The sequence below is a fragment of the Leptodactylus fuscus genome, chromosome 7, assembly GCF_031893055.1.
Source record: "Leptodactylus fuscus isolate aLepFus1 chromosome 7, aLepFus1.hap2, whole genome shotgun sequence".
In the NCBI taxonomy this organism is placed as follows: Eukaryota; Metazoa; Chordata; class Amphibia; order Anura; family Leptodactylidae; genus Leptodactylus; species Leptodactylus fuscus.
Window position 1 is genome coordinate 150715923 of NC_134271.1, and position 12971 is coordinate 150728893.

Consider the following 12971-nt stretch of genomic DNA (forward strand, 5'->3'; position numbering starts at 1 on the left):
TTTTATTTTCTTCCTATAGACATCCAGAACTGTCACAAGAAATACTTATATGAAAAAACTGAGAAACTTATAGAGAACAAACCTCCAAGATGTAACCAGGGAGAGGAAAGTTTCTCCTTCCCTACACGTTATGTGAACCTCATCATTGTCTCCACTGATCACTTTAGGGAACGTTCTGAGAATGAGCTCATAGAGACTGGGGTAAGACATGAGGAATATTTGAAGAAAAGACAAAATGAATTACATCACATTTCCCCCAACAAGATGTTCCGTTGGTGCCACCGATTCAGACTTGTACCACATATGGTAATGGTGAGCGGAGTGCCCGGTGTAGGGAAGTCCACACTGATGCAGAAGTTTGTCTATGACTGGGTGAAGGGCGATCTCTATCAAAGATTCTCTTTTGTATTTTTCTTTAAATTCCGAGAACTGAACAGACTTAAGGATAAGGTTAGTCTGGAGACCATGATCCTTCATCAGTACCCATATCTGGAGGAGCAGCTGGAGAACATCTTACAAGATCCAGAGAAACTTCTCTTTATATTTGATGGATTAGATGAAAGCAATCATACAATGGATTTCACATCACGTCACTTGTGTTCTCATCCTAAACAGCTCGGACATTGTGGTCAGATTGTGGTTAGTTTGGTGAGAAAGTCTCTTCTTAATGGTTGTTCTGTCCTAATGACCAGTCGTCCAACCAGACTGGCATCAATTGATTGTAGAGTTTTCCAGAGAATAGTAGAAATTATTGGATTCTTTCCAGAAGAACGAAAGATTTACTTTGAGAATTTCTTCTCCAACCCTGAACTGTCAGAAAAGGCTTTTACTTATGTGAAGCAGAATGCCACCTTGTACACGTTCTGTTACCTCCCGTCCTACTGCTGGATCATCTGCACTGTATTATCCAGAAGCTTCCAGACCACAAGTAGTGACCAGCAGGTGACATTATTACCCAGAACAGTGACACAACTCTTTGCCATATTTGTCGCCAACATTCTATCCAATCACAGCCTGGAGAAAAGTGATGCTGAGAAGATCCTGCAGTCCATTGGATGGATGGCACAACATGGAGTCATGAATCACAGGGTTATATTTGATGAACGAGATCTGGATTCTTTCTATGTGGACAATAAGTCAAAGCTCTTATCAAGTTTTCTGATGGAATCGGAGGAACCTGTGACCTATTCCTTCTTACATCTCACTGTTCAGGAATTCTTCTCTGCCTTGGTCCATTATACTGATTATTCTCCTGAGAAGTTACAGAAATCACTAGAAGAAGCCAAATCCTATCCTGATGGACGTGGTGAGATGTTCCTCCGTTTCCTGTGTGGTCTATCAGACGGCACCACCAGGTCAATACTAACTGGATACCTGGACAAACAAGCAGTTCAGGCCTCCAGAGATGTCATCACTTGGCTGAAGAACTTCATTTCAGAAGAACAGAGACTGGAGGAAAGTGACCACAAGAAGCGACATCTTCTCAGGACATTCTTCTATCTGTTTGAATCCCGGAATAAGGCTCTAGTGCTGGAATCATTACAATCACTCAGAAAATTGGACTTTTCTTATGTTCACATATCAGCTCTAGACTGCACAGTGTTAGCGTTCATCATGGAAACCTGCACACATATAGAAGAACTCAATCTAATTGGATGTTCCTTAGACACTGAATCCTTAGAAAGACTTGTACCAGGGTTACATAACCTGCAGAATCTGAGGTAAAATACATACTCTTATTTTTTTGTGGTCTTAAATGGAATGTGTTGCAGCATTTCTCTAACCATCTTAGTGAAGACATCTGTTGTCTTGATCACAAATGCAGGAACTTTCTATGGTTTGGTATATGTCAGAAATCTTGCCATGATTTCCTTATTGTAGACAGGTTACATTCACAAAAAATAACCCTGCAATAATAACGAAATCATTGCTGGATTTCTGAGTATAGAAAGTTCCTGCGTTCATGGTACTATCCTTTGGTAAGCAATGAAGACAAAAAAAAAATGCTGAAAGAAAATCTTTAAAACTTAGTATTTTTTTTTTTATTCTATAAATTTGCAACAATGTTTAACTTTTCATTGTCTACAAATTTAAATGCTTTGAAACCAGTGAAATTTAGCACTTTTATCAAATCCGTTTTAATTTTCTGATTTGTACATTTTTTTACATTTTATTTTCTGTACATGACTATGGGGGCAGCCATCTTGCCTGCGCTTCTCCTCTGCTCTGTTAACAGCATTTAGTGATCTGCTTTAACATTTTCCTTGCCAAGGACATAGCTCTACGTCCTCCCAGGGTGGCACTTCTGTAGCGGAGGATGTATCTAGTATGTCCTTACTTCTATTGCCGATATCTCAGGACTCGTTTAGGCTATCATAACGGTTTAAGATTCATTTTATGGTGATAAAAAGAACATGATAGCACTTATGGAGCGATTCTCTGTTGAAAATGCTTTTTGGCATTGAGATCCCATTGAAGATCTCAATTCCCAAAAACGTTTTTAACAGCAATTCGCTCGATAACTATAAGTGCTATCAAGAAGTTCTTGGCATCATTTTATAGATGAGATGCTCATCTTTAAAATGAATCAAACCATTATAATAGCCCAAACGTGTCCTGAGATACAAAACTCTAAATTGCCCCCCCCCCCCACGTCTCAGGAAGCATCTTGTGAACTGTAATAGGAAGGGGAGGGGGGAAGAGGAGCCCTGCAGACAGCACAGAGATGAGGAATCTGTCATCATTTGTGCATACCCCGTATGTGACTCCAGGAGGGTTTCAGTCCCTGTTACCTCCTCTCCTATCAATCAGAGAGCATACTATACTTTTGCCTCTGATTGTCACATGCAGGTATAATGTAATCCCCCCGAGCTTTACTAGTGGGGTATTCTTATGTTATACCCCCTGAACATAACCAGGAAGTTTATTGGCGCTATCACCCAGACATTTACCATTGTCCAGGTCGCAGCGCCAAAAGAAAGTCGCACTAAAGACTTACACAACATATACACAAAGTCGCAAATAAAGTTTACATTTCACCCAATCCCTGTCCATGTCCTGACCTTTCTACAGTAAAATACGCCTCTAGTGATATCCGTTACATGCTAAAATAATAGTAATAATGATTATCACTAGAGATGAACGTATAGATTGCTAAAATTTTTATAGGGGGATGGAAAATAAAATTTTTATGTAAAGTCCTATTTAATTTCTCAGCCGTTTTTAAATTAGCCCACTTTTATTGATATGCTAATTAACCAGGACAGAACATCAGAGGTTTAGTTAAAAGTAAAACAGTTAAAGGGATTCTACCACTAAATAGCTTTTTTTTTCTGCTTTAGACGTCAGAATAGCCTTTAGAAAGGCTATTCGTTTCTTACCTTCAGACATGGTCTCTGCGGCGCCGTTCCTTAGAAATCCCGGTTTTTACCGGTATGCTAATGAATTCTCTTGCAGAAATGGGGGCGGGCCCCAGCGCACAAATGGCGATGGGGACGTCCCCACTGCTGCCCAAGAACTCTCTCCAGCGACGCCTCCTTCTTCAGCTGGATCCTCCCCTTCTCTGTCGTCTTCCTTCTGCGTCAGCTCCGACGCCTGCGCAGTCGGCTCTGCCAGCGAGACACTATTAGAGCCGACTGTGCAATATGATCCTCGAAGTCTCCGCCGAACAGAGCGTACTGCGCATGCTCAGTAAGGTCTGTACAGATCTCCGACACGCGAGTGAAGTCATCCAGGCATGGAGGGTCTGTACATTCCTTGCTGAGTATGCGCAGTACGCTCTGTTCGGCGGAGACTTCGAGGAGCATACTGTGCGTGCACGCACAGTCGGCTCTAATAGTTTCTCGCTGGCAATGGCTAGGAATGTATGTAAATAAACATAAATATTGTAAGTGTATAACTTATGAAAAAATGTATAATAAATAGCGAAATGAAGTAAAATGAAAAGAGGTTAGGTAAAAATAATGACAATGGGATGGATAATGATTGCTAATGGAATGAAAGTGACTTTGTGTGTAATAAAAGAAATATAAATGATGAGAACAATGAAGATGTAGATACCAGTAAGAAATGGGATACTTGAAATAACCGAGGAGAGAATGACATGAAATGAATAGCTAAAAGATCAAACAAATGAATGGGAGGACAGTGAGAGAATAATTAGAAAGCAGCGATGTGAACGCTGGGGCTTGCATGCTAAGTAAAATCAGAGACAGGTGGAGAATGGGGGAGAGCTGGAGGAACGCAAGCAGTTAGGAAAGTTGATAGTGGATATGAGCATGCACGAAAGGTGATGCACAGAGAAAGAAATCAGTGACTACGGCTGTGGTAAGAATGAAGAGACCAGTAACTGCGCAAGCGCAGGTGCGGCTGAAGGTAGGAGCAAGAAGAAGATGACCAGTACTAATTACATGGGAGGAGCAACTTAGGGCTAGTTCACATGGGGCAAAATGGCCAAGATTTTGACGCGGATTCCGTGTCAAAATCCTGCCGCCTGCCATTGAAATCAATGGGAGCCGGTCATTTCCTTCTTCCACAAGCTGCCCTTTCTTCAGGCCGATTCCGCGGCTGATTCAGCTGTGGCGTCCGCCTCGTGACACCACCCTCCAGACTAGGCCCATTCATTTGGGCCTAATCCGGAGCGGAAAGCTGCGACGGGATGTGTTCACGTGGAACCCCGTGTGAACTAGCCCTAACAGAATGACTGGAAGGATTAGAGAGGGAATAGAAGGATGAGGAAAGAGACGAAGAGAAAGGATAGAAGCAGAAAGGATGAGAGGAAAAATGAGAGACACAAAAAGAGAAAAAAATGGGAGCAGAGGATAGATAGGAAAAGTAGAAATCGGAAATAAGGAAATATGAATCATAGATAGAAGTAAACTGGAGGTAGGGGATTGGAAGTGGTAAGATGAGAGGAAAGCACAATGAAGATTGTATGGTGTACTTCTTAGTTATACCATTTTAGGAAATTCAAACTCCAAAAACGTTACTCTTATTTTATTCACATACAGCTGGTTAAAAAGTCAGTGATGTTGGCGAGGTCGGTAGACCTTAGCCTACGCGTTTCGGAGCCTTAGACTCCTTATTCGTGCCAACATCACTGAATTTTTAAGCAGCTGTATGTGAATACAATAAAAGTTACATTTTATCTATAAAGAGATTGTATCGTGCTGGTATAATCCACTTTGAACTTCTATGACGGACAAGTTTCCTACGGGGGAAAAACCTGCCATGCATCATCTACTCCTCGGTGACGCTCAACTGCTATACCAACAACGAGGGTCTTTCCATTTGCTTTTGATTTGATTTCGCAAAAGCACCGTATAATTGATTGGGCCGTTTGTTGTTTCCGGTTTGCTGTCATTTTGAGAAATATCTATTGCTTTGATCTCTTTTTGCTATTAAAATTTTTATCAGAAGTAAAACAGTGAAAAAACGGCAGTTCGGCACTTTTGATCCCCCCCCCACACTACCGCGTCCACTGTAGGTTTGTAGATCGAGCATTTTTAGACTCAGGGATACCAGGGTGTCTGATCTCTAATGTGATGCTTTACAATGCTAATGCATTGCAAAATATCAGCATTTGTATGAAGGCTGTATAAAGCAGCTTGCCATACAAATGAATGGGAGACAATCCTGAGAGCCTTCAGTAGGTTTCAAACTGTCATGCCAATGGGACACCAGCACGGATCTCTCTACAGGTGCCAGTGATTCCCAGGAAAATTGCGGCACCCGTGCACTGCTGGTAAAATGGTGCCTTGGTCAGCTTTGACGGAGGGCAGGGGGCCTTAATATCTGCAATCTGTGCAGCAGATACCCAGCAGCAATGGTGGCCCCTCAGCTCATGAATATTTAAATACCCAACATTCATCGTAATATGATGGTGGATGTCAGGAAGGGATTAATTACAGTTGCTTGGTATTGACCACAAATACCATCTTGATAGGTATAATAACTAGAGATGAGCGAGTAGTGTTCGATCAAGTAGGTGTTCAATCGAATACTACGGTATTCGAAATACTTGTACTCGATCGAACACTACTAGCTGTTCAAAATTTAATGTTCGATGCAGAACCAGAGTTGATTGGCAGAATGCTATACATTCTGCCAATCAACGCTGGTTCTTCTCTTACCTTTAGAAGTCTTCTCCGTGCAGCGTCCCCGCAGCGTCTTCCGGCTGGAATTCACTCTGCCTAGGCATCCGGCCTAGGCAGAGCCGACTGCGCATGCGTGGGCATGCCTTCGCATGCGCAGTCGGCTCTGCTCAGGCGTTGGGCCGGGAAGAGCCGACTGCGCAAGCTCAGTCGGCTCTGCCTTGGCCCCGATGCCTAGGCAGAGTGAATTCCAGCCGGAAGACGACGCAGGGACGCTGCCCCGGGAGAAGACTTCAAGGAGAATCCAGCCCGACCGTCACTCGTGGACTTGGTAAGTATAATTTTATCGAATTTTGCATACCCTGAAACGAGCATTTCCCCCATAGACTATAATGGGGTTCAAAATCCGTTCGAACAGTGTGCAGCTGTTCGAATCGGATTTCGAACCTCGGACATTTTAGTGTTCACTCATCTCTAATAATAACCATTGGCTGTAAGTATACCCTTTATTTATTGCCCCATGTAAATTATACATTATCATCATCAAAAATATAACTATAAGATGTTGCAGGCACATGTACAAAAACATTGAGCCAGAATGTAATGTGTACATTCACAATGCAACGAGTCAGAACTTTATTACAGATTCTATACATTGCAGTGCACAAACACCACAATTTTTATTTTGTAGAGTAAAATTACACTTGTAAATTTTGCTATCCCATTGACTTCAATGATATTTTTTTACAAGTGTAAAAATACGCCTGTAAAAAATACGCCTGTAAAAAATACGCCTGTAAAAAATACGCCTGTAAAATGTCATTGAAGTCAATGGGATAGCAAAATTTACAAGTGTAATTTTACTCTACAAAATAAGTTAGCGTTTACTCAGTGTGAATGCACCCTTATAGTGTAAAACAGTGAACTACCCTGTTTCCATAACTTCCATTCATTTCTATGACAGGTATGGAAACGGCATAGCCCAGAGAACTATCAGACATTTATATTCCATAAATGTCTTTTGGTAGCAAATCCCTTGACACCCTACTTACTACTCTCATCCTTTTCAAACTCCTCCATTAGGTTTCTGCATACTTGTTATAGTAGGAGAAGGCACAGTACATGTAATATAAATGTGAAGGCAAAAGGTAACAGAGGATACAGGAGTTACAATAGATAGTAGCGTAAGGAGAGTTCTCTGCAGCAGCTTTATGACTTGTAGATTCCATGTGCTGTGATAATGATTTACTGATAACTGATTTATGACATGCCATAAAGTGAGGACATTATTCAGGGATTCTGGATTTCTAGAACATGGATTTGGTGTCAGTGGACATATCCTATATCTGCTGTAACCTACATCTCATCTTCTTATTCTTACAGTTTGGGTCATAATAATCTACCAGACACTTCCTGCACCCAGTTGGCCTCTGTAATAAGGAATAAACAGTCCTTGAAGAAACTTGACCTGTCTGGTAACCGTCTGTCTGGTCCTCACTTCAGTGTCCTGATGGAAGCTCTGTCCAGTCCAGCCTGCAGGATAGAGGAATTACAGTGAGTATAAGAGATGTGTACAGGTCTTGTTGGCCATGTTCTGTACTGTCCTGCCACTACTGCCACCATTGCTTTGATCACAACAAAGAACATTATCACCTGCCTTGGGATACATTTTTGAAGGTTATTTTTTTCCAGTAGCAACATATGTGGTTAAACACCCACAGTCATATGCCACCAAAAGGGGTCATCTTTGGGCCAATTTTGTAATTTTAAAAAGCATTAAAAAATCCAGCAGTGCAATGTATAATTATATAGTTTGGTACCATTGTATTAAAGGGATCCTATCATTAAAACTGCATTTTTTCTCGCTAACATGTGGGAATAGCCTTAAGAAAGGCTATTCTTCGCCTACCTTTAGATGTCTTCTCCGCACCAACATTCCATAGATATCCCTGTTTTCATCAGTATGCAAAAGAGTTCTCTCGCAGCACTGGGGGCGTCCCAAGTGCTGCGAGAGAACTCTCCAGCGATGGCCTCTTCTTCCTCTGGAACTCCCTCTCCGCGACCTGTTCCTCGGATGGCTTCTTCTGGCTTTAAATGGGATCCATGCGCAGTCGACTCTGCCATGCCTGCGGCCATTTCCTTGTGGCCACTTACACAGTACGTTGTATTCTTTCTTTTCTTTTTTGGTAGAGTTGGAAGGGACCTCAAGGGCCATCAGGTCCAACCCCCTGCGAGTGCAGGTTTTCCTAAATCATCCCAGCTATATGTTTATCCAGATTCCGCTTGAAGATTTCCATTGATGGAGCGCCCACCACCTCCCGTGGCAGCCTATTCCACTCTCTCACTACCCTCACTGTCAAAGTTTTTCCTAATGTCTAATCTGTATCTCTTTCCCTTTAGTTTCATCCCATTGCTTCTTGTACTTCCTTGTGCTAATGAGAATAGGGGAGATCCCTCTGCACTGTGACTACCTTTCAGATATTTGTAGACTGCTATTAAATCTCCCCTCAGCCTTCTCGTCTGTAAACTAAACAATCCCAGTTCTTTTAGCCGCTCCTCATAGGACATGGTTTGCAGACCTTCCACCATTTTGGTTGCTCTTCTCTGGACTTGCTCCAATATATCGATGTCTTTCTTGAATTGAGGCGCCCAGAACTGTACACAGTATTCCAGGTGTGGTCTGACCAGGGAAGAGTACAGCGGAATAATGACCTCTCTTGATCTAGATTCAATGCTTGTCTTAATACATCCCAGAATTTTATTAGCCTTTTTTGCAGCAGCACCGCACTGTTGGCTCATGTTGAATTTGTGATCTACTATTATGCCCAAGTCCTTTTCCCCTATGCTATCACTTAGTTCTATTCCTCCCATACTATATATGTTTTTTACATTTCTGTTACCCAGATGTAGAACTTTGCATTTGTCCCTGTTAAATACCATTTTGTTTGCCTCAGCCCATTGTTCCAGTGTGTCTAAGTCCTTTTGAATACACTCTCTCTCCTCTCTAGTGTTGGCTATTCCTCCTATCTTCGTATCATCTGCAAATTTTATGAGTTCCCCAATAATTCCATCGTCCAGATCATTTATAAAGATATTAAAAAGTACTGGGCCCAGAACAGAGCCCTGCGGCACTCCGCTTTTGACTTTCTTCCAGTTCGATGTGTAGCCATTTAGTATTACTCGTTGTGCCCGATCATTAAGCCAGTTGTGAATCCACCTAACTGATTTTTTGTCAAAGCCATTCTTAATCATTTTTTCAATAAGAAGGTTATGTGATACTTTATCAAATGCCTTACTGAAGTCAAGATATACTATGTCCACGGCATTTCCTTGGTCCAACCATTCAGTGATTTTGTTGTAGAAGGAAATCAGGTTAGTCTGACAAGATTTATTGGTCCTAAAGCCGTGCTGGCTCTGGTTAATTAATGCCTTCCCATCCAGGTACCGAAGTAAATGTTCCTTGACAATTTGCTCAAAGATTTTTCCTGCTATCGAGGTCAGACTTACCGGCCTGTAAGTTCCTGGATCGTCCCTTTTCCCCCTTTTTGTAGATGGGGACAACATTTGCCCTTTTCCAATCTAAAGGGACTACTCCTGTTTCCCATGACTTACCGAAGATTATAGCAAGGGGTTCTGTTATTTCCTCTGCTATCTCTTTCAGGACTCTAGGGTGTAAAACATCTGGTCCTGGGGACTTGGTTTCCTGTAACTTGGCTAAGTGCTCTCTTACCAGACCTTCGCTTATAGTCAGCTTGGAGTCCTCCTTCCCCTCATCTCCATCACCATTAATGTCGATATTTCCATTAGTTTCTTGGGAGAAGACGGATACAAAATATGAATTTAGTAGCTCCACCTGCTGTTCCACCATGTTAACTGTTTCTCCTTTGTCATTCTTCAGGACTCCAATGGTCTCCTTCACTTTTCTTTTGCTTTTAACATATCCCCAAAATCCTTTTACCTTACTCTTTGCCTCTTTTGCAAGCTTCAATTCGTGTTCAGCCTTAGCTCCTTTGATGCTTGTCTTGCAGAGTCTGCAGACTGCTGTGTACTCTTCCTTAGGTATAGTTCCCATCTTCCACTTTTTGTATGTTTCCTTTTTACATAGTTACATAGTAGATGAGGTTGGATAAAGACATCAGTCCATCAAGTCCAACCTATAACCCTACAATCCCCTACAGTGTTGATCCAGGGGAAGGCAAAAAACCCCATGAGGCTCATGCCAATTGCCCTATTTCAGGGGAAAAAATTCCTCCCCGACTCCAATCTGGCAGTCAGTATAAAACCCTGGATCAACGTGTCCTTAAAATCTAGAGACCATAACCCATTATATTTTTCTCTTCAAGAAAGGCATCCAGGCCCACTTTGAACTTGTTCAGTGAATCCGCCATCACCACTTCCTGGGTCAGAGAGTTCCAGAGCCTCGTTGTTCTTACTGTGAAGAATCCCCTTCTATGTTTCTGGTGAAACCTTCTCTCCTCCAGACGTAGTGGATGTCCTCTTGTCAATGTCACTAGCCTATGAGTAAAAATATCCTTAGAAAGTTCTTTGTATTGTCCCTTCATGTATTTGTACATTGTTATTAGATCTCCCCGTAGACGTCTTTTCTCTAAACTGAATAACCCCAAGTTTGTTAATCTATCGTTGTACTCCAGTCCACCCATTCCCCTAATCATTTTGGTTGCCCGTCTTTGCACTTTTTCAAGTTCACTTATGTCTTTCTTGTATATCGGGGCCCAAAATTGTGCACAATAGTCTAAGTGTGGCCGTATCAGTGATTTGTATAGAGGCATAACTATGTCCTTGTCATGAGACTCTAGACCTCTTTTGATGCATCCCATAATTTTATTTGCCTTGGCAGCAGCTGCCTGGCACTGGTCATTAAAGGTAAGCTTGCTGTCCACCAAAATCCCTAAGTCTTTTTCCTTGACAGTCTTACCCAGTAATTTACTATTTAGTACATAGTCATACATTTTATTATGTCGCCCAAAGTGCATTACTTTACATTTGTCAACATTAAACTTCATTTGCCAAGTCTCCGCCCATGCTTCCAGTTTCCTTAGATCCCCTTGTAATATTCTAGTATCCTCCTCATTATTGATTACCCTACAAAGTTTAGTATCATCTGCAAATATAGACACCCTGCTTTGTAAACCCTCTACCAGGTCATTAATAAAGATATTAAACAAGAGAGGACCTAGTACTGACCCTTGTGGCACCCCACTGGTGACTGTGGCCCAGTCTGAATATTTACCATTAACAAGTACCCTCTGTTTCCCCATCAGTGAGCCAGTTGCTAACCCAAATGCATATGTTTTCCCCCAGTCCCAACATTCTCATTTTGCATACCAACCGTTTATGTGGAACAGTATCAAAAGCCTTTGAAAAGTCCAGATACACCACGTCTACTGCATTACCCATGTCCAGGTACACCACGTCCACTGCATTACCCATGTCCAGATACACCACGTCCACTGCATTACCCATGTCCAGTCTTGAACTGACCTCCTCATAGAAGCTGATCAGATTAGTCTGACAGGACCGATTCCTCATAAACCCATGCTGATTTGGTGATATAAGATTATTTACATTGAGATACTCCAGGACAGCATCTCTTAGAAAGCTCTCAAATATCTTTCCCACCACAGAAGTTAAACTTACTGGCCTATAGTTTCCAGGTTCCCTTTTACACCCCTTTTTGAAAATTGGCACCACATTTGCTATTCGCTAATCCTGTGGAACAGACCCAGTCATTACTGAATCCTTAAATATTAGATACAAGGGTCTATCTATGACCATGCTTAATTCCCTCAGAACTCGGGGGTTTATACCATCTGGACCGGGCGATTTCTCTATTTTAGTGTTTTGCAGGCGGCGCCGCACTTCTTCCTGGGTTAAGCAGGTGACATTTAATTGAGAGTTTACATTACCCCTAATCATGTTGTTGGCCAATGGATTTTCTTGTGTAAACACTGTAGAGAAGAAGGCATTTAATACTTGTGCTTTTTCCTCATCCTCCTCCACCATTACACCCAGATTATTTTTGAGAGTGCCCACATTGTCAGTTTTTATTCTCTTATTATTTATGTAATTGAAGAATAATTTTGGATTACTTTTACTTTCCTTGGCAATTTTTCTCTCAGCCTCAATCTTCGCCTCCTTTATTTGTTTTTTGCACAATTTATTTTTCTCCTTATATTTTTTTTAATGCTGTGTCGCTACTTTCTTGTTTTAGTACTTTAAATGCTTCCTTTTTTATCCCTCATTGCATTCTGTACTGTTTTAGTTAGCCACATTGGGTTTCTATGATTTCTGGCCCGCTTATTCCCATAGGGTATGTGTTTTCTAGTGGTCTTATTTAGTATATTTTTGAAGATGTCCCATTTAGTTTGTGTTCCCGTCACGTTGAGGACTTTGTCCCAGTTTATGCTGCTAAGCTCCTCTCTCAGTTGGTTAAAATTTGCCTTCCTGAAGTTTAGTGTTTTTGTACCCCCTCTAATGAACATCTTAATGTATACAAAAAAAACTTATTATGTTATGGTCACTATTACCCAGATGTCCCCCAACCTCCACTTTTGATAATGTGTCAGGTTCATTTGTTAAAATTAGGTCTAAAAGTGCCTCGCCTCTTGTAGGGTCCTGCACTAGTTGCGATAGGTAATTGTCTTTTATTACTGACAAGAACCTGTTCCCTTTGTTGGATCTGCAGGTTTCTGCCTCCCAGTTGATATCAGGGTAGTTGAAATCCCCCATAATAATGACTTTATTATACTTTGCGGCTTCATCTATTTGTTTTACTAGTATATTTTCAGCTTCTTATGTTATATTTGGAGATTTATAACAAACCCCTATCAGTATTTTATTATTATTTGTTCCTCCCGT

At 41.5% G+C, this 12971-nt stretch overlaps 1 protein-coding gene across 1 annotated transcript in view; it reads left to right on the forward strand.

The window, feature by feature from the left end:
- Positions 1 to 12971, forward strand: part of LOC142214340 (NACHT, LRR and PYD domains-containing protein 12-like) — a 240545-nt gene that overhangs the window by 107021 nt on the left and 120553 nt on the right. Inside the window, exons 11-12 of the mRNA XM_075283268.1 lie at positions 20 to 1721; positions 7476 to 7646. Coding sequence (XP_075139369.1) covers positions 20 to 1721; positions 7476 to 7646 — 1873 coding nt within the window. The remainder of the gene's footprint in view (positions 1 to 19; positions 1722 to 7475; positions 7647 to 12971) is intronic.